At 45.8% G+C, this 26,230-nt stretch overlaps 1 protein-coding gene across 1 annotated transcript in view; it reads left to right on the top strand.

The window, feature by feature from the left end:
* The window catches only part of LOC124720760 (synaptotagmin-like protein 5), a 261,508-nt gene that overhangs the window by 181,108 nt on the left and 54,170 nt on the right, over positions 1-26,230 (top strand). The window contains exon 2 of the mRNA XM_047245891.1: positions 17,694-17,827. Coding sequence (XP_047101847.1) covers positions 17,694-17,827 — 134 coding nt within the window. The remainder of the gene's footprint in view (positions 1-17,693; positions 17,828-26,230) is intronic.

Genomic DNA, 26,230 nt, shown 5'->3' with positions numbered 1-26,230 from the left:
GCTCTATTAAAACTTACATTTCCTCCATCGTCCACGACAAAGGAAAGTACCATGTCCAATCAATAAGGACACAGGCTTATCAAAGTTCCATTACAAACAGTGCGGTACAAATTTGAAATACTTCTTCGCATAAGAATAATAAATAATATTTATTATTTCATCACTCCCACATTTTAGTAAAACCCCAAGGTCAGTCTTACTTGATCACTATTCCTACCCAGTAGCAGAATCTTTGCAACATGTAAATTACGAAGCGTAGAAGAAAAAGGAGCAAAATATCTTTATACAAGTGGGGCAAGCTGTCCTGTAGATTAAGCCATCGAACAAAGTCGCCTCTCAAGAAAAGGTGAACTTGTATTTACATAACATCAAATATTGTAGCATATAATTATATTAAACTAATAATAAAGTATCAGAACCTAATAAAAACGCGAATGTTAGGAAAAAAATTGGAAGAGTTAAGACGCGAACCACCGCCTCAACAAAAACTCATTATTCATTAGAGACGCTACTCATTACTTTTTTTTATCTCATTTTCTTCGTTTTTGTTCGTTGTATCTGCTCTGGGCGGACGTCGTAAGACATCCGTTTAATTTCGTTGTTGATCGGCAACTAACCCTCTGACCGAACACGCTTTTTTTTCCGTTGTTGATCGTTGTGTTTGGTCGTTGCGGACGTCACAATGACATCCGTTCAAGTTCGTTTGTTGATCCTTCCACTCAGTTTTTTTATTACAGAGGCCAATCGGCTCTCTAACCGAACACGCTGAGCTACCGTGCCGGCATGCTAAACCGGCAACATGTTACTTGTACATAATCATATTATGTTACCCCTTGCTAACAACGTTAATCGTAGATAATTAAGTTACTAATTGAAATTTAATTATAACAAGTTGTACCAAGAACAATGCGTTTTGGGTGGATCTTCAGTCTGTCGCTGCCTTCAAATTGCCTACTCTGATAATACGCAAATTACAGTAATTCTTTTGCCACGAATATGATGTTTCTCATTATTTTATTGGAACGAATCACACAATTAACAACGGGTATTCCAGTGATTCTCAGTTTGTTGGTGCGCAGAAAAGGCATATACACTGCTGGCCACCGTAAATGCAACACCAAGAAAGACAAGAGGTAGCACAACAAAATTTATTTTGTAGATAACATGTTGACCAAGTATCAAATGATTACGTTTACAGACGTCTGTGACATATGGTTCTTGCCAGAATCAGTAGCCAGAGTAGCCGCCATTGTTGGAGATCACCGCTGCCACACGTCTCAGCATTGAGTCAAACAGACGTTGGATGTGTTCCTGGGGTACAGCAGCCCAAGCAGCTTCCACACGTTGCCAAAGATCATCTGGTGTGGCAGTTGGGGATGTAATCTGGGTCACTCGTTGAGCAACCATGGACCACATGTTTTCTATCGGCGAAAGATCCGGAGAGCGAGCCGGCCAGGGAAGCAATTCAATCTGGTTATTGACGAAGAACCTTTGGACAATGCGTGCCACGTGTGGTCGCGCATTATCCTGTTGAAACATGGCTGTGGCCGAGCCCTGAAGGTAAGGAAGGACAACTGGCTCCAGCACCTCGGATATGTAGCGCCGGCTATTTAAAGTACCGGCAATGCGTACTAGAGGCGTGCGAGAGTAATATCCAATACCGCCCCATACCATAACACCCGGTGCAAGACCAGTGTGGCGGTGCATAATGCAGCTGTCCATCATCCTCTCTCCACGGTGTCTCCACACTCGAATCCGACCATCGTGGTGCTGCAGACAGAAGCGTGCCTCGTCAGTAAAGACAACGTCATTCCATTCTGCCGTCCACATCCGTCTGTCATCACACCATTGGCGACGGAGACGTCTGTGGTTCTGCGTCAATGGTAGACGAAGCAATGGACGTCTTGCGCACAGACCACTCTGCTGTAAACGGCGTCGAATGGTACGCGCAGACACTGGATGATGCGTTACAGACGCAATGTGCTGTGCTATGGTTCGGGATGTCACTGAGCGATCCGTCACTGCCATGCGCAAAATTTGCCTATCAGCACGTGCAGTGGTGCACCGAGGTGAATGCGATCGACCACGTCGGTCCGTCGTACCCTCCTGCATCCAACGGTCACATACCCGCATTACAGTTGTTTGGTTTCGTCCAACACGACTAGCGATTTCTCTGTATGATAATCCACAATCTCGGTAAGTCACTATCCTTCCTCTGTCGAACTCGGATACTTGATCAAAAGATGTTCGCTGTTGTCTACGAGGCATAACTGATCGTCTTGTGAAACAACCACAAGGTAAACACACGTGCCGAACGTACACTGGTCGAAATCGCCAAGCCTTAAATGGCGCTATGAGGTGGCGCCACAGGCGCGCGTGATGTGCGTCTGCGCTGAAATTCTAATCAGTTGCGTATCTCATCGCTGCAAACTCATGGTGTAAATTTCCCTTGATTCGGATGCTTCCTTAAGGGTGTTGCATTTAGGGTAGCCAGCAGTGTATATACATATGGGCTTGAAATGAATGCCAATATGGCGCTTCACAACTCTGTACTGAAGGAAGACGGCGTGCCTGTGAGGTAGATGGCGTTGTGCGATCTCATTGGTCAACGCTCAGACGCACGCTCAGAATATCTGACATGCCAGATATTGCTCTGCACGTTCGGAAAGACTCCCGAACGTGCTATTCCACGCTATGACGTCAGAAACTCGACACGCTCGACGCCCAACGTTCGACAGCACGGTCCGTGTGCCGACGGCTTTACGGGAATACGTATGAACAACTTTGGATTTCCTTTGGCGGGGGAGATGTGGGCTGTTTGCACTGTCGACTTTGCCGCTTGCCCGCGGTCTGTCGGAATGCTGTCTGATGGAATCATCCTGTTTCACGGTAACACCCGCCCCCACACTGCCAGTCTGACGAAGGCAGCGCTTCGGTGATTTGGTTGGAAAACACTGCAACATCCTCTGTACAGCTCGAATCTTTCAGCGTGTGATTTTCACATGTTCGTTGACTTGAAGAAAGACACGCGTGCGCGTCGGTTTCAATCGAACGAGGAAGTGCAAGAGTGGGTGCGGTTGTGAATCCGTCAGCGGCCGACCGTGTTCAACAAAACCAGACCTGATCTTCTGGTATCCCAAATGGTTCAAATGGCTCTGAGCACAAAGGGACTTAACTTCTGAGGTCACGCTACGGTCGCAGGTTCGAATCCTGCCTCGGGCATGGATGTGTGTGATGTCCTTAGGTTAGTTAGGTTTAAGTAGTTCTAAGTTCTAGGGGACTGATGACCTATGATGTTAAGTCCCATAGTGCTCAGAGCCATTTTTCTCTGAGGTCATCAGTCCCCTAGAACTTAGAACTACTTAAACCTAACTAACCTAAGGGCATCACACACATCCACGCCCGAGGTAGGATTCGAACCTCCGATCGTAGCGGTCGCGCGGTTCCAGACTGAAGCGCCTAGAACCAATCGGACACACCGGCCGGCCTGGTATCCCAGCGCGATAAATGTATTAAGGAGTGTGGCGATTGCTGTGAGGACGGGGCGTGAGTCGTGCTTGGGTAGCTCAGATGGTAGAGCACTTGCCCGCGAAAGGCAAAGTCCCCGAGTTCGAGTCTCGGTCCGGCACACAGTTTTAATCTGCCAGAAAGTTTCAGTGTGGCGATTGTTTTTGAATGGAACCGTTACATGGTCCCCATGAGGCGGGTGTTCGGTTTTCATTTGACTGCCGCTCCTACATCAACGTGAAAGAAATAAGGAATTTTTACATTTCTGACTGTTTAAGTTGCGAAACAAGGATGGATAGCGACTAGAGAACTTTTAATGATTGTATTCATACAGTATAATAAGATAATACGAGAAGTTAGGATAAAGCCAACGGAGTGGGAAAAGCGGCCATTGAACATTTTTTTTCCCTCTCGAACAGTGTTGGTGCCTGCCGAGCAGTGGTCGGAATAGTTCTGATACACGAGTGTTGGAACCTTAATAGTCGCAACTGTTTATTGAAAACTTATACAAAATACATCTACATCTACATGGTTACTCTGCAATTCACACTGAACCATTTTCATTCTACTTCTCTACCCTCCCACTCTCGAATAGCGCGTGGGAAAAAGGAACACCTAAATCTTTCCGTTCGAGCTTTGATTTCTCTTATTTTATTATGATGGTCATTTCTCCCTACGTAGGTTGGTGTTAACAAAATATTTTCGCATTCGGAAGAGAAAGCTGGTGATTGAAATTTCGTACACAGATCTCGCTGCAGAGAAAACTGCCTTTCTTTCAGTGGCTGCCACCCCAACTCGCGTATCATATCAGTGACACCCTCACCCCTATTGCGCGGTAACACGAAACTAGCTGCCCTTCTTTGCACTTTCTCGATGTTCTCCGTCTATCCCACCTAGTGAGGATCCCATAACACACAGCAATATTCTAGCAGAGGACAGACAAGTATAATGTAGGCTGTCTCTTTAGTGGGTTTGTCGCATCTTCTAACTGTTCTGCCAACGAAGCGCAGTCTTTGTTTCGCCTTCCCCACAGTATAATCTATGCGGTCTTTGCAATTTAAGTTGCTCGTAACTGTAATTCCTAGGTATTTAGTCAAATTGATAGCCCTTAGATTTGTACGATTTATCGTATACCCAAAATTTATCGGATTTCTTTTAGTACCCATGTGGATGACCTCGCATTTTACTTTGTTTAGTGCCATTGCCACTTTTCGCACCACACAGAAATTCTCTCTAGATCATTTGTAATTGGAATTGATCGTCTGATGGTTTTACTAGGCGGCAAATTACAGTGTCATCTGCAAACAATCTAAGGGGGCTGCTCAGATTATCACCTAGATTGTTTATGTAAATCGGGAACAACAGAGGCACTATGACACTACCTTGCTGTAACTCCAGATATCACTTCTGCTCTACTCGATGATTTAACTTCTATCACCACGAACTGTGACCTCTCTTGGAGGTCACACAACTGAGACGATACTCCATATGCACGAAATTTGATTGATAGTCGCTTGTGAGGAACGGTATCGAAAGCCTTCCGGAAATATAGCATTATGGAATCGATCTGAGATCCCTTGTCGACAGCACTCATTACTTCATGGGAATAAAGAACGATATTTTCTGAATCCGTGTTGGTTATGTATCAATAAGTCATTTTCTTCTATGTTATTCATAATGTTCGAGTACAGTATATGCTCCAAAATCCTACTGCAGATTGAGGTGAGTGATATGGGTTTGTAATTCAATGGGTTACTCCTATTTCCGTTCTTGGATATTGGTGTGACCTGTGCTACTTTCCAGTATTTAGGAACAGACCTTTCCTGAAGTGAGCGGTTGTATATGATTGCTAAGAAAGGCGCTATTGTGTCGGCATACTCAGAAAGGAACCTGATTGGTATACTATCTGGACCGGAAGACTTGCCTTTCAAATGGCTCTGAGCACTATGGGACTTAACATCTGTGGTCATCAGTCCCCTAGAACTTAGAACTACTTAAACCTAACTAACCTAAGGACATCACACACATCCATGCCCGAGGCAGGATTCGAACCTGCGACCGTAGCAGTCCCGCGGTTCCGGACTGAGCGCCTAGGACCGCTAGACCACCGCGGCCGGCGACTTGCCTTTCTTAAGTGATTTGAGTTGTTTTGCAACACCTAAGATACCTAATTTATGTCACTCATGCTAACAGCTGTTCTGGTTTCAAATTCTGGAATATTTACTTCGTCTTCTTTCGTGAAGGAATTACGGAAAAATGTATTTAGAAACTCCGCTTTAGTGGCACCATCATCAGTAACATTTCCATCGCTATCGCGCAGTGACAGTATTGACTGTTTTTGCCACTGGTGTACTTTACATACGACCAGAATCTATTTGAGTTTTCTACCATATTTTGAGACAATGTTTCATTGTGGAAACTATTAGAAGCATCTCGCATTGACGTCCGCACTATTTTCGAGCTTCGGTGAAACTTAGCCAGTCTTCGGGAATTTACGTTCTTCTGAATTTGGCATGCTTTTTTCATTGCTTCTGCAACAGTGTTCTGACGTGTTTTGTGTACCATGATGGATCAGTCCCGTTTCTTATTAACTTACGCGGTATGAATCTATCTGTTGCTGTCGATATTATATCTTCGAATTTGATCCATATCTGTCTTTAATCGTGGTTACCAACGATGTGGAAGTCATAGGACATTCTTAGCAGTGCCAGTTGTATTGGCAGTTCTAGTGGAGCAGTCTATACAACGGCTTAAGTCGGGGGAGTGTGGTGGGTGGAACAGCATTTCCCAACCACATCGATCGAACAAACCAGTCACGATTTGCGCCATATGCGACAGAGCATTGTTCTGTAAAATAATGGGCGGGTCCTGCAGAAAGTGTCGCCGCTTCTTTCTCTTACTTGGTCGCAGGCTGTGTTCCAAAAATGAACAGCTAGAAATATAGGGTACTATTTTTACAGTGCTTTCGCTACTCCATAAGCTATTTGTTAACGAATAAAATACGAGGAGTGACTTTCTAGTATACTTTAATTGATCAGCATATATGTTGCTGATTCGTGGCATCCTTGTGGAAGACCACATAACCAATACCACAACCCTCCTTCCCCCTCCCCTGATATGACCTCCAAACGACGTAACAGATTTCTGTATTTATATTCAGTACGCAAATTATGCATTTAATGAGAGATAATCACGTGGCACACTTGAGGTTACGCAGGACAGAGTAATAGCTAACGACTCGCAAACTCGTACAGTTCAAATGTGGGTGAAATCTTATGGGACTTAACTGCTGAGGTCATCAGTCCCTAATCTTACACACTACTTAACCTAAATTATCCTAAGGACAAACACACACACACCCATGCCCGAGGGAGGACTCGAATCTTCGCCGGGACCAACCGCATTGTACAGTTATTGCAATATACTTAGTCATCTTCTTCGCAAATCAGATATCGATGCTTTTACAGCATGCCCTCACCATTCAAGACGTGAGCGGGACATCTATCTCTGACGTCGGTCTGTTCTAGAATTTCGGAACACGTTTTGTGCTCTTCCATTATGACATTTCTGGAAACTGAAAATCTCATTTGTAGGAATCAACACAGATTCGGAGAACTACGATCATGTGAAAGCCAGCTCGCTGTGTTCGTCTACGAGACCCACAAGCAGTTGATACATGCGACCGAGACACGCCGCGCACCTTGCCTTCAGGAAGGCTCTGCCGCCTAATGTGCGAAATATGTACGATTTTACGGAATATCTGACCAGCTGAGATTTTCTGGCAAACAGAACACAGTATGTCATTCTGAACGGAGAGAAGTCTTCACACGTAAAAGTAATTTCGGACGTGGTGCAAGGGAGTATTATGGGACCATTACTTTTCACAACACATATTAATGCTTTGTAAATGATCTAGTGGATAACGTTGGAAGTTCCGTGAGACTTTTCGCGGATGATGCCGTTGTATAGAGAGAAGTCGTAACGCTAGAATATTGTAGCGAAATGCAGGAAGACTACGGGGGATCTACTCATCATGCAGGGAGTGGCAACTGACCCTCAACATAAACAAATGGAAAGTATTCCGAGTACATAGACAGAACCAAAATGGTTCAAATGACTCTGAGCACTATGGGACTTAACTTCTGAGGTCATCAGTCCCCTAGAACTTAGAACTATTTAAACCTAACTAACCTAAGGACATCACACACATCCATGCCCGAGGTAGGATTCGAACCTGCGACCGTATCAGTCGCGCGGTTCCAGACTGTAGCGCCTAGAACCACTCGGCCACTCCGGCCGGCATAGACAGAACTACCTTCTATTGTATGATTACACGATTGAAGAACAATCGCTGGAAGCAGTTACTTCCGTAAAGTATTTAGCAGTATGCGTACTGAGAGATTTGAAGTGAAACTACCACATAGTCCGCAGCTCGTGGTCGTGCGGTAGCGTTCTCGCTTCCCGCGCCCGGGTTCCCGGGTTCGATTCCCGGCGGGGTCAGGGATTTTCTCTGCCTCGTGATGACTGGGTGTTGTGTGATGTCCTTAGGTTAGTTAGGTTTAAGTAGTTCTAAGTACTATGGAACTGATGACCATAGATGTTAAGTCCCATAGTGCTCAGAGCCATTTCAACCATTTGAAACTACCACATAAAATTAAATGCCGGTAAGGCAGATGCCTGGCTGAGATTATTGGAAGCATACCCAGGAAATCAGCAAAGGAAGTAGCTAGATCGACCAATATTCCAATATTGATCGTCAATCTGACATCCATGCTAAATAGGACTGACAGATGAAATAGAGAAATTGCAAAGAAGATCAGCACGTTTCGTTAGAAAAACCTTTAGTAAGCATATCATCATCACGAAGATGCTCAGCCATCTGCAGTGACAGACGCTGCAAGAGCGGCGTTCTGCATCTCAGTGTGTTTATTATTGAAGTTCCGATTGCGTACGTTCCTAGAAGCCATCAGATATTCACGGTGTCCGTTAGCATTTGCCCTGTCTACATCTACATCCATACTCCTCAAGCCACCTGACGGTGTGTGGCGGAGGGTACTTTGAGTACCTCTATCGGTTCTCCCTTCTATTCCAGTCTCGTATTGTTCGTGGAAAGAAAGATTGTCGGTATGCCTCTGTGTGGGCTCTAATCTCTCTGATTTTATCCTCATGGTCTCTTCGCGAGATATACATAGGAGGGAGCAATATACTGCTCGACTCCTCGGTGAAGGTATGTTCTCGATACTTCAACAAAAGCCCGTACCGAGCTACTGAGCGTCTCTCTTGCAGTGTCTTCCACTGGAGTTTATGTACGCTGCTCTCCGTTGGATCTTCTCTATCTCTTCTATCAACCCTATCTGGTACGGATCCCACACTGCTGAGCAGTATTCAAGCAGTGGGCGAACAAGCGTACTGTAACCTACTTCCTTCGTTTTCGGACTGCATTTCCTTAGGACTCTTCCAATGAATCTCAGTCTGGCATCTGCTTTACCGGCGATCAACTTTATATGATCATTCCATTTTACGAGGGGCGTTCAGAAAGTAAGCTCCGATCGGTCGCGAAATGGAAACGACTATGAAAATCCGATAAAGCTTTGCACAGATGTGTTGGGTAGTGTCTCTAGTATAACCCCAGTTAGCATCACGTCGCTCTTCTCATTTCTGAGCTCGCAGTGAGTGCGTAAAGATGTCTAGAAAATAGTGTCTGCCGCAAAGTACGAGGGCCTGGTGAGAAATTTCGCCTGAAGCTATGCAGCTAACAATACGTAACTGTCGTGCTGTTTCTTCTTCAAGACTATTCTCAGCCGCATTCTGCAGGGGCAATGAAGATGCTCCTGCATCGTTTTCAAATGGAAATGTGAGATTACCCACAATACAGTCCGCAATTGTCTCCCCCTGAGTTTCATCTCTGGTCACATGAACCGCTGTCTTTGAAGACAACATTTTGACACAGACAACGAGGTGTAGGCCAGCGTGGAGAATTGGCGGAAAGCACTGGCGGCTGCCTTCTATGATGAGGCTATTGAAAAGCTGGTACAACGCTATGACAAAAGTCTAAGTCAGAACGGCGACTACGTAGAGAAGTAGCTGAAAGGTGTAGCTAATTGTTACAAGTAAAACATTTCTGATGTTCACTGTGGTTTCAATTTGGCAATCAATCGGAGCTTACTTTCTGAACAGGCCTCGTAAATCACTCCTAATGCACACTCCCAGATAATTTATGGAATTAACAGCTTCCAGTTGCTGACCAGCTATATTGTAGCTAAATGATAAAGGATCTTTCTTTCTATGTATTCGCAGCATATTACACCAGTCTACATGGAGATTCAATTGCCATTCCCTGCACCATGCGTCAATTCGTTGCAGATCCTCCTGCATTTCAGTATAATTTTCTATTGTTAAGACCTTTCGATAAACCACAGCATCATCCGCAAAAAACCTCAGTGAACTTCCGAAGTAATCCACAAGGTCATTTATATATATTGTGAATAGCAACGGTACTACGACACTGCCCTGCGGCACGCCTGAAATCACTCTTACTTCGGAAGACTTCTTTCCATTGAGAATGACATGCTGCGTTCTGTTATCTAGGAAATCTTCGATCAGTCAATCACACAATTGGTCTGATAGTCCATATGCTCTTACTTTGTTCATTAAACGACTTTGGGGAACTGTATCAAACGCCCTGTAATTTTTTACTGGATGCTGTAAATGAAACACGCGTTCTACCACATATGCCTCTGTTCATTAAGTTTTGAATCTTACATAAACATTTAATACAGGTAAAACACATCAACATTTTAATCACTTCAACATGTGCACCCTTGGTAACACGCAAAATATCAAGCCGGTATTCAGTCTCCTGCCACACCTTCTGCAACATGTCTCGTGTGATTGTGCTCGTAGCACTTCTGAACCATTGTTGCAATGTCACAATATCAGATACTGCTATTTTGTATGTAAAATCTTTCACATACTCCCAAAGAAAGAAATCTAAGGAGGAAATGTCAAGGGATCCCTGGGCCCTTGATTTGTGTCGCCTCTGCCAATCTGTTGGGGAAGGTTTCATTAAGTAAATCGCGGACTCCTAGATCCCATTGAGGGGGAGCGACATCTTATTGAAACATGATAGTGTCTTGCACATCCTGTTGCGGGGGGACTGACATAATTCACCGACATGTCTAGGTAGACATGTCCACTTACCTTGCTGTTACGGAAGAAAAATGGGCCCATCGCTTATTAACCCACACCACATATTACCATTTGGACTGTCTCGAATGTGTTCTCGTACGATATGAGAATTTCCTGATCCCCAGATAGGGACATTATAGCGGTTAACTCAGCAAAAACATGAGATGGAGCCACATCGGAAAAACATACACATTTCGAGAAACCATTGACTTCATCCAAACGGTTCACCAACTTCATTGCAAATTGTTCATGTTTTGGGCGATCATCTGACTGTAAAGCCTGAACAATTTGGACCTTGTACTCATTTAAGTCGCTTGTGAACCACTTTATGCACTGTACTCTTTGGCACTAAAAGCTCCCGCGAATTTTTGAGCCGACCCCGGTGCTAAAAAGGTTTCCATCCTTGTTTAACTTGACATCAGTTGCTTTCTGTCCATAATGGGACACAAACTTTCGCTGCACAGTAAGCGGTGATTTAATTACTGCTAGCCACACAACACTTGAGATTTCTCCTGCGGGAAGCTATTTTTAATATACTGTATAGCTCACACAGCGCTCCTTGACTCTTGAAAGAGACAAAGCTGAACATAAATTTTATAGGTTCCCTAGTAGACCTGTAACAAAAAACAAACGTTACCATTATCCCACTCAAAGGAACCATTCTAGCGTTTGTCCTAAGCGGTGTAGGAAAACAATGGAAAACCAAAATCTGGATAGCTGGACGAGGATTTAAATACCGGTCCTCTTGTAATGCTAGTCGTTTTCTTAGCCCTTTCACTATCAAATCTGTTTTTCTTTCTTCCTGTCGTAGTGAAACGCATTAATGTATGGTTGTTTTAATTAATGTCGTAGTCAGAAGTAACAACACGACAAAACTATTTCCCACTGCTTCGTTTGCCGATGGAGGGAGGATTCGAACGAACAAGGCTGTTCAGAAGTATCTCTAACGGGTCAGAAGACGAATGCGAAAAACTACAATACAAACAGAAACAGATACATCAGTGGGTAGAGCTAGTTTGTAACTCACATCCCAGGTGGTCACTAAGGGCACCTTTTTTGTCGCAGGAAATGTCAATATGTACGTTCATTTCATTGACACGAATTGTCCAGGAAGTCGCGACAGCAGCCCTCTTTTCAAAACTGTTCATTTGGTTGCCTATATGCAGGTGGGATCCAATTTGATGCCACGGGGTTCACAGTGCAACTTGAAGACAGCTCGACGTACAGATGGAATCTGCAGTTATAAGAATTCAGTAAGCCAGCATTCTGTTTACCAATGGGCCATCGATACTTAGCAATAGCATGCATTAATTTCCCACCGGTTTTTGAGAACCAATTGTGTGACACATACGTCCCAGTCGTAGTGAAAGGGTTAATGACTGCACCATCTCGCTCGGAGTGCTGATTGCAGGCAATGATAATGTGTCAGGATAACGTTCTGATTTGAATTTCAGCTCAGCTAATGAGCAAACCTGATCTCCTGCTAACATGACGGAAACACACACTACATCATGGCCGCAACGTGCTGCAGTGTAAGTTAAAAAGAGTCGTAGCCAGAACTGGTAACACAATCATTGCTGGAACACCGCTGCATATTTCCAACCCATTTACTGAGCTAGGTGGTTCACGGGTGAAGACTCAGGACTTGTATTCGGGAGGAATAGGGTTCAAACACTGCCCGACCATCTCGATATAATCTCCCGTTATTTCCCCTATACCACTTCCGATGATAACCTGAAAATTTCCTTCAAAGATCACACGAACGATTTCTTTCCCATGTTGGCCGTGACTGCGTCGTCCATTGTCATCGCCTTGTGTCAACGGGACGTTACACACTAAACTCCCTTACTTTTTTTATTTTAATACCTGCGCTGTCGCCAAAATGTTGAACAGCAAATATCTTTCCTTTCGTCGAGTTTGTCGTGGTGCTGCTGACTCCATTGTAATTTTCAACGTTAATGTTTCTTAACCTATTTTTTTATTGGCTTTCAGCGTGAATACACCAATGAGCCATTAATAATTGCACAATGCAGCCTTTGACAATTACTCTGTTTAGCCGTCAACAATCACATACACTCCTGGAAATTGAAATAAGAACACCGTGAATTCATTGTCCCAGGAAGGGGAAACTTTATTGACACATTCCTGGGGTCAGATACATCACATGATCACACTGACAGAACCACAGGCACATAGACACAGGCAACAGAGCATGCACAATGTCGGCACTAGTACAGTGTATATCCACCTTTCGCAGCAATGCAGGCTGCTATTCTCCCATGGAGACGATCGTAGAGATGCTGGATGTAGTCCTGTGCCATTTCCACCTGGCGCCTCAGTTGGACCAGCGTTCGTGCTGGACGTGCAGACCGCGTGAGACGACGCTTCATCCAGTCCCAAACATGCTCAATGGGGGACAGATCCGGAGATCTTGCTGGCCAGGGTAGTTGACTTACACCTTCTAGAGCACGTTGGGTGGCACGGGATACATGCGGACGTGCATTGTCCTGTTGGAACAGCAAGTTCCCTTGCCGGTCTAGGAATGGTAGAACGATGGGTTCGATGACGGTTTGGATGTACCGTGCACTATTCAGTGTCCCCTCGACGATCACCAGTGGTGTACGGCCAGTGTAGGAGATCGCTCCGCACACCATGATGCCGGGTGTTGGCCCTGTGTGCCTCGGTCGTATGCAGTCCTGATTGTGGCGCTCACCTGCACGGCGCCAAACACGCATACGACCATCATTGGCACCAAGGCAGAAGCGACTCTCATCGCTGAAGACGACACGTCTCCATTCGTCCCTCCATTCACGCCTGTCGCGACACCACTGGAGACGGGCTGCACGATGTTGGGGCGTGAGCGGAAGACGGCCTAACGGTGTGCGGGACCGTAGCCCAGCTTCATGGAGACGGTTGCGAATGGTCCTCGCCGATACCCCAGGAGCAACAGTGTCCCTAATTTGCTGGGAAGTGGCGGTGCGGTCCCCTACGGCACTGCGTAGGATCCTACGGTCTTGGCGTGCATCCGTGCGTCGCTGCGGTCCGGTCCCAGGTCGACGGGCACGTGCACCTTCCGCCGACCACTGGCGACAACATCGATGTACTGTGGAGACCTCACGCCCCACGTGTTGAGCAATTCGGCGGTACGTCCACCCGGCCTCCCGCATGCCCACTATACGCCCTCGCTCAAAGTCCGTCAACTGCACATACGGTTCACGTCCACGCTGTCGCGGCATGCTACCAGTGTTAAAGAATGCGACGGAGCTCCGTATGCCACGGCAAACTGGCTGACACTGACGGCGGCGGTGCACAAATGCTGCGCAGCTAGCGCCATTCGACGGCCAACACCGCGGTTCCTGGTGTGTCCGCTGTGCCGTGCGTGTGATCATTGCTTGTACAGCCCTCTCGCAGTGTCCGGAGCAAGTATGGTGGGTCTGACACACCGGTGTCAATGTGTTCTTTTTTCCATTTCCAGGAGTGTAGTTTAGCCATCAACAATTTCAAGTTTTTGTAACATTTTACTTTGAAGTAATTAAACGTTTTTCTCCGTTAGGAAAAAGGAAAAGTGTCTTAATTTTTAAACACACAAGTAATAAAAAATTCTCTCTATAAAAAAATGTTTGCAGCTTCTCTATAGGTCTGCGATCATATTTTCAATTTGGTTACTAAAACAAGCCGTATCAAACAACTGAGAACTTTATACGAGGATAGTAACTGTTCTCGAAAGAACAGATACCATTGATGACCGTGCAGCTTCTCTAGAATAAATGATAATTGATTGAAACCCTCAGCTGCCGACAGGTGTTTTTGATATACCTCGATGGGGATAGCTGAAAATCTGTGCCCCGACCGGGACTCTAACCCGGTATCTCCTGCTTACATGGCAGACGTTCTATCCATCTGAGCCACCGAGGACACAGATGAATAGCGCGACTGCAGGGTCTTATCCCTTGCACGCCTCCCGTGAGACCCACATTCCTAACTGTCCACAATCACATACGTGATGTTCCTAATAGATATTTGCGCATCCACTTATTACTCGAGCCTACTAAGGTGACGATTCCCGTAAGAGTTCGGGCAACCTGGGCGCGTTCGCACAGCTGTCCCCATCGAGGTATATCAACAATATCATTTATCTGGGAACTTCATTATCATTCTTCATTAGAGGACTAGTGATGTTTGGGAGGATGTCTCATGTAGTTTCTCAATTCGTAGAGAAATTGCTTTCTATGTTGCTGGAACTTGGAAACAAGACAGATTCAATCATTTGTATCTCCAACACCTCAATTACTGAAATCACGCGTGATTAAATTTCTTAAGTTTAAGGGATACAAATGAGCTTGGGAAGCTGCCGTGATAAAACCTCATCTGTAGACTGTAGAGAGAGCTCTGCGGTGAACTCAGATGTCGTGAAGCAAGGTAAGCGAGGTATATCGGGCTCAATCCACCCGTAGTACTTCCCTTGTGCTTAATTAATAGTGTTGGGACATAACACTAATGGAACTGCCTGCTAATAACGAAACGTGTGATAGCGATATGCTCATATACGTATGGCGGCCGTAAGGTGTAGACGAGATATAAAAGGGCAGTGTATTGACGGAGCTGTCATTTGTACTCAGGTGATTCATGTGAAAAAGTTTCCGACGTGGTTATGGCCGCACGACGGAATTAATTGACTTTGAACGCGGAATGGTAGTTGGAGCTAGACGCATGAGACCCTCCATTTCGGAAATCATTAGGGAATTCGATATTACGAGATCCGTAGTGGCAGGAGTGCGCCGAGAATACCAAATATCAGGCATTACCTCTCATCACGTGCAACGCACTGGCCGATGGCCTTCACTTAACGACCGAGAGCATCGGTGTTGACATAGGTATGTCAGTACTAACAGACAAGCAGCAATGATTGAAATTACAGCACAAATCAATGTGGGACGTACGACGAATGTATCCGTTAGGACAGTGCGACGAAATCTGGTGTTAATGAGCTATGGCAGCAGACGCCGACGCCAATGCCACGACACCGACTGCAGCGCCTCATCTGGGCTCTTGAGCATATCGGTTGGATCCTAGACGGTTGTGAAACCGTGGCCTGGTCAGAAGAGTCCTGATTTCAGTTGGTAATGGTACAGTTCGAGTGTAACGCAGACCCCACGAAGCCGTGGTCTCAAGTTGTCAACAAGGCACTGTGAAAGCTGGTATTGGCTCCATAGTGGCATGAGCTGTGTTCAGGTGGAATGGGCTGTGGTTATGTTCGGTTATATAGAGACCATCCGCAGCCATTCATGGACTTCACGTTTCCAAACAGTGATGGAATTTATATGGATGACCATGCGCCATGTCACCGGACCAAAATTGTTCGCGACTGGTTTGAAGAACATTCTGGACAGTTCGAGCGAAAGATTTGGCCTACCTAGACCGCCCAAGATGTATCCCATGGAACATTTTTGGGACATAACAGAGGCGTCAGTTCGTGCACAAAATCCTGCACCGGCAACACTTTCGGAAGTACGAACAGCTATAGAGTCAGCATGACTCAGTATTCATGCAGAGGACTTCCAGCGACTTGTTGAGTCCATGCCACGTCGAGTTGCTGCATTACGCGTGTTAAATGGACGTCCTACTCGATGTTACGAGGTATCCTGTGACCTCTGTCATCTCAGTGTATCATCCATCTTGGATCTCTTCGGCTCTGCGGTGCGACTGAGGGTAAAAAAGAAAAAAAAAGATTAAAGTAGCACTGACGACGAGGTCATTCCACATGAAGCATAAGAACTGAAGGGAAAGGAAATATGCCTTGCCCTTTCAAAGGAACCATCCAGGCATTAGGCGTAAATGATTTAGAGAAACGACGGAAAATTTAAATCACGACGGCCCTACGGGGATCTGAGCTGTCGTCCTTCCAAATGCGAGTTCACTGTCTTGCCACTCGACACTTTACTTGGTGACTGAGCAGGGGGCGGCGGTGGTGGAACTTGTGACCCCGAACAGCTTCGTGGAGTGAGTGCCTAACAGGTAGTGGTCGTGCGTTGCTGTTCTTAGGAGGTAGGTTAATGACTGACTTGTTTGCAACATCTCCAGTCGACATGAGTGCCGAAAAATTCATGATGTGGCCTGATAGTAAAAGTCAGACATTTCACGCGGGCGTTTCAGGTGGACCCGAACACTTCAGGAACAGATCGCGAATGTTCTTTTCACTCACATTTCGTCCTTCGTAGCTGTTTTCCTTATGCTGAATATATCGCACTGCTGTAGATCCATTGATAACACTCACTTTTACTGGAATTCGGATCACTACGCACGGTTAATACGCTGCTTGGCTATTGGCAATAAGTATTAAAATATTTTGGAGAGATGCCAAGATATTTTTCACTTCTTACGAGTACTACCCCTGTTGAATATTTACTGCTCGTATTCACAATCACTTTTAATAATAATCATTCACAGTTTAATTAAAGAATAATTAAAATCGGTGCTATATACAACACTTTCGCGCACAATGTACCTCTCCCTACTTGCACGCTATCTCTCAGACCGTCGCGACTCCCTCGTGTCAGGCCGTTGTCAGGAAACGCAACGCTTCATTATAAGGGCATGCTCTGGGCATCGAATACGAGGCGAGCAACGTATTTGTCAGCCGTTTCAAATGTTGGATCACGGAACCATTGCATGCTCATAATGCAACTGGTGTTGCCCAGTTGCGTATACAACATTACAGTCTCCGTATACTACGTTATTTGACAGAGCTCGTCATAAGGCTAATTGGGCTACAATATTACTTGTTGACATCCGTCAAGCAGTGGTAAGTCATTTCATTTGACTAACTCCCATTGTAGCAGCTCTGTGCTTGAAGTCTGGTGCATCCCATAATCAGTATTTCGAAGGTTGTGTTCCAGTACCATTTTAAAGCAACAATTTAGCACTGTTAAGTCATGTGTTACATAAATGTGAACTGTCCGTTTGTGAATGACACGGTATGTGTTTGTTGGCGTGTGCAGGGAGATCCAGGCGGCGACGGGGGAGTGGATGAACGAGTACGTGCGGCGGCCCAGCAGGAGGAGGGATAACCGCGTCTACGTGCCGCCCGCAGACGTCGTCAAGCGCAGCATCCGCCGCTCCTGGACTATCTCCAGTGAGTACTCCACACCTGCTACTGCTCCACCCCAGCCTGTGTAAACACTCCTACTCCCTTTCCAACTGACATGTAACAATGCCTCTAGGAGAGTAGCATAATGGCCAGACTGAGGTAGGCGGGCCAAGTAGCACAGATGAGTGGTACGGAGGTAGCTACTGGCTGGAAATCCAGGGCGTCAGAGATGGCGAGGTCAACAGAGAACCATATAGATAGATGCAGAATTAGTGGACCTGCAGCAAGGTGCTGGTGAGAATGCAAAGCTCCAGCGCTGGATATTGATATCTGGCGAAGAGAGCAATGTTCACAGTGAACTGCGGAGCCGGAACGGAAAACACCAACTCCGCACTATTGTGCCTACCGCTCGCTGCCCCATCTCCCATCCCCCCCCCCCCCCCCCCCTCACCGAGGGCTGCGGAGCAATTCCTCGACGATTTCGAGTGTTCCCAACAGTTCCAACAAATTACACTACTGGCCATTAAAATTGCTACACCAACAAGAAATGCACATGATAAACGGGTATTTGTTGGACAGATATATTATACTAGAACTGACATGTGATTACATTCTCAGGCGATTTGGGTACATAGATCATGAGAAATCAGTACCCAGAACAACCACGTCTGGCCGTAATAAGGCCTTGATATGCCTGGGCATTGAGTCAAACAGAGCTTGGATGGCGTGTACAGGTACAGCTGCCCATGCAGCTTCAACACGATACCACAGTTCATCAAGAGTAGTGACTGGCGTATTGTGACGACCCAGTTGCTCGGCCACCATTGACCAGACGATTTCCACTGGTGAGAGATCTGGAGAATGTGCTGGCCAGGGCAATAGACGAAAATTTTCTGTATCCAGAAAGGCCCGTACAGGACCTGCAACATGCGGTCGTGCATTATCCTGCTGAAATGTAGGGTTTCGCAGGGATCGAATGAAAGGTAGAGCCACGGGTCGTAACATATCTGAAATGTAACGTCCACTGTTCAAAGTGTCGTCAATGCGAACAAGAGGTGTCGTCAATGCGAACAATAGGTGACAGAGACGTGTAACCAATGACACACCATACCATCAAGCCGGGTGATGCGCCAGTATAGCGATGACGAATACACGCCACCAATTTGCGTTCACCGCGATGTCGCCAAACACGGATGCTGTAAACAGAACCTGGATTCATCCGAAGAAATGACGTTTTGCCATTCTTGCACCCAGGTTCGTCGTTGAGTACACCATCGCAGGTGCTCCTGTCTATGATGCAGCGTCCAGGGTAACCGCAGCCATGGTCTCCGAGTTGATAGTCCATGCTGCTGCAAACGTCGTCGAAATGTTCGTACAGATGGTTGTTGTCTTGCAAACCTTCCCATCTGTTGACTCAGGGATCGAGACGTGGCTGCACGATCCGTTACAGCCATGCGGATAATATGCCTGTCACCTCGACTGCTAGTGATACGAGGCCGTTGGGATCCAGCACGGCGTTCCGTCTTACTCTCCTGAACCCACCGATTCCATATTCTGCTAACAGTCATTGAATCTCGACTAACGCGAGCAGCAATGTCGCGATACGATAAACCGCAATCGCGATAGGCTACGATCCGACCTTTATCAAAGTCGGAAACGTGATGGTACGCATTTCTCGGCTTTACACGAGGCATCACAACAACATTTCACGAGGCAATGCCGGTCAACTGCTGTTTGTGTATGAGAAATCGGTTGGAAGCTTTCCTCATGTCAGCTCGTTGTAGGTGTCGCCACCGGCGCCAACCTTGTGTGAATGCTCTGAAAAGCTACTCATTTGCATATCACAGCATCTTCTTTCTGTCGGTTAAATTTCGCGTCTATAGCACGTCAATTTCGTGGTGTAGCAATTTTAATGGGCAGTAGTGTGTTTAATAATTTAATATTTAGCGCTTTCAGTGAGACGCAGAAGCAGAATTTAGGCATTTCCATTGGTCTTTTCCTCCTTCCGCTAAAACATCTTTTCTAGAAGGTGCCGCTCCCTAACACTTCCTTCACAAATTTATTTCTATCAGGTGCTGGAAATCAATGCCCATTATGGGAAAACCAATCACCCATGAAATCAGTCTAGGAGGCCCCGAGCACACCCCATTTGGAGCGCTTAGGTAAACACCGACCCACCATCGCCATGTTTAAGAGAAGACCTCGGTCCTAGATAGAAGAAACTGCCCTGACGCCCACATTTGAGAACTGGACGTCTACAGAGTCGCGGACAGGAAATGCAGTGTTACGAAAGGACGTGACAGTGGAGCAATTGGAGGGAGGTGAGAGAGATGATACATCGTCTGTAGCCACGTCGGTGGCGACAATGGATAAAAACTGGGGAATGAACTGCCTATCACTGTTTCCCTTCTGTCCCTGGACGCTGAAGGATTTTGGGCTTCTTCACCTACTGCAAGTGTTTCCTCACTTAGAGTGATAGCATAATTAAAGAAAAAGGAGCAGTGGGAAAATTGCAGATCAGTAATAGCTAGTAAATGCGATTAACTTTGAATAATTGCATAAAAAGACAAAATGAGTATGCAGTGACCTGTGGATGAAGCCCGACCAACAGGCGTCACATGCATTGATCAAAAATGATAGTGCATTGAGAATGGCTAGTTTCTAGCTGAAACCTAGATCTGCCAATAAAAATTAAAAAGGACGAGTGATAGCTGAAATCTATTGTTTACAAGTCAATATAACAGTCGCTGCGTGCAACAGCCTTCCGAATGGAAGGTAACCTGATAAATGTGAGGTGTCCTGTCACAATATTTCAGTGAGTCCACTCACAATTCTGAGTCACTCGGCAAGCGACCACCTTACTTTAGGACAAGTAATGGAAAAACACTGTCAGAAAAAAATTAGCACACTTGGCAAGACGACGTAGATTTTTGATTCGATGCCGGCATATACCACCTGGGGCGTAGGTAGATGTGCTGACGATAGTTTTAACGTCTTCCACCAACGGACAACCTCAGAACCGCTTGTGCTATTGATCTGTGTTTACCTTTCAATTGGGAATGCTCACAGCCAGAACGCTCACTGTGGTTCAAAGGTACGAAGCAAGCAGGCAACCATGTCATGGAGACGCACTCGTGCTTCCTGCAGCCAACTGAGCGAATTTGGAAGATGTCAAATTATGGCCTTTCGTGTGGCAGGATGGTACTTTCGGAGAAATGCGACTCGAGTTGGACATGGTGCGTCAGTTGCGCGACGATGTTGGTATCAGCGGTCAGGTGAACATTCTCTAACCAGTAGACGAAGTTCCGGACGTCCACGCAGCATAGACGCCTGCCAGAATTGTCGTATCGCACAGGCAGCAGTGGCAGATCGTACAGTTACCACATCACAGATACGGCGGCTTGTGAGCCCAGACGTGTCAACACGAACTGTTGCGAACCGGTAATTAGCAATGGGAATACGGGCACGCACATTTCTAGTGCGTCTTCCACTCTCGCCACAGCATCGACGTGCACGGTTCTACTGCTGCCTAGCCATGAGACTCAACGTGCTCTGCAAGGCGTGCAGGAACTTCACTTGCCAGCATGAACTCCGGACTTGTCTCCAATCGAGCACGTGTGGGATGTGATGGGACGGGAAGCGAATAGAGCGAACTCGTCAACCAAAACCTCTTACAGAACTATGTGAACAGGTTTACCAGGTGTATCCCGACGTATCCCGGGGCATTATTTTCCAACTATACGATCGAACGGATACCAGAGTCAGCGTCTGCATTGCCGCCCGTCGAGGCTACACCACACAATAACGTGTTCAGCGTGGGTCGATAATTGGTACCTCAGAACCGTTTGTGCTATTGATCTGTAAATGTAATCATTTCATGCACTCCGTATTACCGTTTCAGCAATAAAGCTTGAGTGAATTGGAATCCTCTAAAAGGGTGCACTAATTGTTTTTCCAGGCAGTGTAGAAAGTACTTAAAGACCCAATAGAAAGCAGACAAGAATACGTGCAGTCCCTGGAGAGATGAGGATTGTTTAACCAATATGGATTAAGAAAACCAGAAAAGTTAGCCATGAGTTTCTAAATGCGAGCGCAGGGACCGAACAAGAAAGCTTTCCATGAATGCCATGTGCAAGTGGCGGGATTGCACAGTAGCAGCCAACGTAGTGGCCGCAGGCTTCTTATCGCGAAACGTGCGGGAGAAACCTGGGCGTCTTTGCATGAGGCTGCTCTCAAGATAATGGAAGACACTGCTATATCGAATAGGCGGTAGCTTCCGCACTGTCACAATTCGAGATCTGAAGACGTCCACAACCGAATGGGCTGGAGAGCGGCTCTCCCTGCTGATATTGAACTCGGGCATGACTCCGAAGTGAGCGCCTGTGGTTAGCGAAGAGGTTCACATAGCCAATATGACAAGTTGTGGAGGGGGAACCATTGCTGCTGACTCGGCCCGGGGGGGGGGGGGGGGGGGATGGCACGAACTCTACCCACTCAAGTTGGGACGCCCGTCTGGGCGCCAGTTCTCCGAATGGGGAAGGAGTTAGTGTGCCTCTGCGACTGCGTGGCTTCAACTTAAATTCAAACGTAACGGCCCCAGAACTTCACCAATTTTCGCCATCTTGCATACCTTCTAAATTAATTAAATTGTAAATGGGGAAAATTACTTCGTCCCTCCAACGTGTACAGGTACAGCTGCCCATGCAGCTTCAACACGATACCACAGTTCATCAAGAGTAGTGTTGGCGTATTGTGACGACCCAGTTGCTCGGCCACCATTAACCAGACGTTTTCAATTCGTGAGAGACCTGGAGAATGTGCCGGCCAGGGCAGCAGTCGAGCATTTTCTGTATCCAGAAAGGCCCGTACAGGACCTGCAACATGCGGTCGTGCATTATCCTGCTGAAATGTAGGGTTTCGCAGGGATCGAATGAAGGGTAGAGCCGCGGGTAGTAACACATTTGAAATGTAACGTCCTGTGTTCAAAGTGCCGTCAATGCGAGCAAGCGGTGACCGAGACGTGTAACCAATGGCACCCCACACCATCACGCCGGGTGATACGCCAGTATGGCGATGACGAATACACACTTCCAATGTGCGTTCACCGCGATGTCGCTGTAAACAGAACCTGGATTCATCCGCAAAAATGACGTTTTGCCAATCGTGCACCCAGGTTCGTCATTGAGTACACCATCGCAGGCGCTCCTGTCTGTGATGCAGCGTCGAGGGTAACTGCAGCCACGGTATCCGAGCTGATAGTCCATGCTGCTGCAAACGTCGTCGAACTGTTCGTGCAGTTGGTTGTTGTCTTGCAAACGTCCCCATCTGTTGACTCAGGGATCGAGACGTGGCTGCACGATCCGTTACAGCCGTGCGGATAAGATTGCTGTCGTCTCGACTGCTAGTGATACGAGGCCGTTGGGATCCAGCACGGCGTTCCGTAGTACTCTCCTGAATCCACCGATTCCATAGTCTGCTAACAGTCAATGGATCTTGACCAACGCGAGCAGCAATGTCGCGATACGTTAAACCGCAATCGGGATAGGCTACAATCCGACCTTTATCAAAGTCATTAACGTGATGGTACTCACAACAACAACGTTTCACCAGGCAACGCCGGTCAACTGCTGTTTGTGTATGAGAAATCGGTTGGAAACTTTCCTCATGTCAGCACGTTGTAGGTGTCGCCACCGGCGCCAACCTTGTGTGAATGCTCTGAAAAGCTAATCATTTGCATATCACAGCATCTTCTTCCTGTCGGTTAAATTTCGAGTCTGTAGCACGTCATATTCGTGGTGTAGCAATTTTAATGGCCAGTAGTGTAATTACATAACATGATTGATTAAGTGTAATGACATTTTAAATGATTAACTGTCTGGTCTAAGATTACTATCGATGAATGGGAATTTTGTACGCTGCTCGAATGTGATTGAAATTACGAAATTAATTTCATTCGTCTCTCATTGTTTGGGGTATGGACTTTGCCGGACGGCCGTCTTTCGCTCGCCACATGTGTTGCATGACTTCAAAGAGTGTCCCTGTTACGACAGGCGATAAAAGGAAATGGAACAAAATCCTTTAAAGTCGAATGTAGCTAAGGATAGATAGTAGATAAATAGAGACAGTGATTAACACATCGTTGTGTGAAATAATACCAACACTTATTCATGTCAAATACACAGGGTGTTCCAGGAGGAGGAGTAAATATTTTAGGCAAATGTAGCGTAGACTGATTCGAATAAACTGTTCGATATAACATGTGTTAAAGTTTTACTGGTTACAGAGATACAGCTGGTAGAATGTAAACAAACAAATACTCACAGACAGCACCTAAAGTTGAATGCGAGTCTCGCAGTTGAAATATCGTGCAAGAAAGACGCGAATATTCCGAAGAACCCCGATTGTTCAACATGACAACACCTCGCTGCGAAAGCCTGAAAAATTACTCTCTCAGAAGTGTTAAGCAAAGGCAAGTGACTATGTTCGAATTTGATTTGGATAAATTTCATTTCAGACTTCAGTGCACTTTCGAATTCTCTTGACAGCACCGCGTGTAACTCTTCTGATGTCGTCTTGGCGTTCTTTTCTGGGAGCGGAACTATCCATAATGCTAACGATCAAATCGTCTCTTTTGTTAACCTTTCTAGACTGTTCGTTCCGAAGATTACCATAGACAAAAATCTAAAGGGGGTAAGGTGCAGAGACCTCGGTGATCAAGAAACGACCGTTTCTGCTGATCCATCTTCCATGTTGCGGTTGGGTGATGAGTCAACTGGCGACAAGAATTTCCGAGGGCGCCCTTATGCTGGAAGATCCAACCTTGTAGCCAAAGGAACCTCTTACAATGATGCTGAAAGCTCGGTTTCAAGAAAGTCTTAGGTAACGGGACCCTGCAAGACGATGCCGTATCGCAACAGGCCCAGTCAGCTGCTTGTCTCTCATATCGAACCACACGTTTGCAGAGAAGCCTGTTTGAAATTGAGTCTCCAGAAAGCCATATGCGTTTTCGTCGGACCACTTAAGAGTATGTGAAAAAAATGGCTCTGAGCACTATGTGACTTAACATTTGAGTTCATCAGTCCGCTCGACTTAGAACTACTTAAACCTGCACTCACATCCATGCCCGAGGCAGGATTCGAACCTGCGACCGTAGCAGCAGCGCGGTTCCGGACTGAAGCGCCTAGAACCACTCGGCCACAACGGCCGGTGAGGAGTATGTGAGTTATGAGTGCTGCTGATACCGTCTATGGTAAAATTAGCTTATTCTGTACACCGTTTTAATTGGATTACTCGCCATTTCCTATTAGCCAACGACAAAATTCAAATCCATCTCCTTCTCGAAAGTGTTGAACCCACTGTAAATGGATAATATCCACTATATTTTTGTATCTGAAACGTGGGTAAGTGTAGAAATTTTGCGCGTGCTTGTTGGAAGACTACGTAATACCTTATGAATGATGTCTTCTACTTCATCCACACTCTTTTCATTGCAAGTTTGGAAGAAATGTGAGTGCCGGTCACTGCAAAAGTCTCATGCAATTTAGTGAAAAAACGACTAAACATTATTGAATCTGGTACTCTTCGATTAGGGAATGGTCTACGGTTATTAATTACAAGCAGCGGCAGCATTTTCCATACAAACCCCGTACACAAATACGATATCTGAATATTCTCCATCTGTAAATAGGTCCTGCATGCTTAAACGACACATTAGAATTGGCTAACGAAACACAGTTATAGCTGAAAAACTGAGTTATGTGAAGTTTCGCTCAATTTCAGCTTCAAGACAAAAATGACAATCGATAAACAAATCAATATCAAGTTGAATACGACAAGTGGAATGAAAAGTTATATCTGCGAGCTGTATCTCTGTAACCAATAACAACTGAGGAGATGTTCTGTGGGAATGTTCTGTTCGATTTGGTATACACTACCACCTCCTCAAATATTTCGTATTCCTCCCGAAACACCGTGTATGGAGCTACATATTAGCAGTTATCTCCCACACAATCGATTCTTTAAATAATCTAACTACGTATAAAACAGTTTCATCCATCTGATTAAAAATTACTAAATTTATTAAATATTTTACCACACGCGCGTAAAACCTTTATGGTTGAAGACGCAAAATTCTGATTATGTTGGTTTTATTAGTTTCGAGCTATTGACCCATTGAACAATGGAAAGGACAAAACTGTTTGTGAGTTCTGTTTCCTGAACTGTGTATCGTACAGCGACACAATTGTGCAGTTACATTCAGGGCCGATTGTATAAAGCATTTAACCTTAGGTTGAGATAGAAATAGAACTCAGATCAAGTTCAGCCGAGAAATCTGCGTTGTATAAATGTTAATGCTAGATCATACCGCCGTGTGGCGGGATCATATTTCACGGGCGAAAATTTGCGGTTCAAAGTCAGATTCAGCTCTAATCGTCAGTTTGTACTCTA

Source organism: Schistocerca piceifrons, chromosome 1 (genome assembly GCF_021461385.2).
Source record: "Schistocerca piceifrons isolate TAMUIC-IGC-003096 chromosome 1, iqSchPice1.1, whole genome shotgun sequence".
Taxonomy (NCBI): Eukaryota; Metazoa; Arthropoda; class Insecta; order Orthoptera; family Acrididae; genus Schistocerca; species Schistocerca piceifrons.
This window is presented reverse-complemented; position numbering and strand designations above follow the sequence as displayed.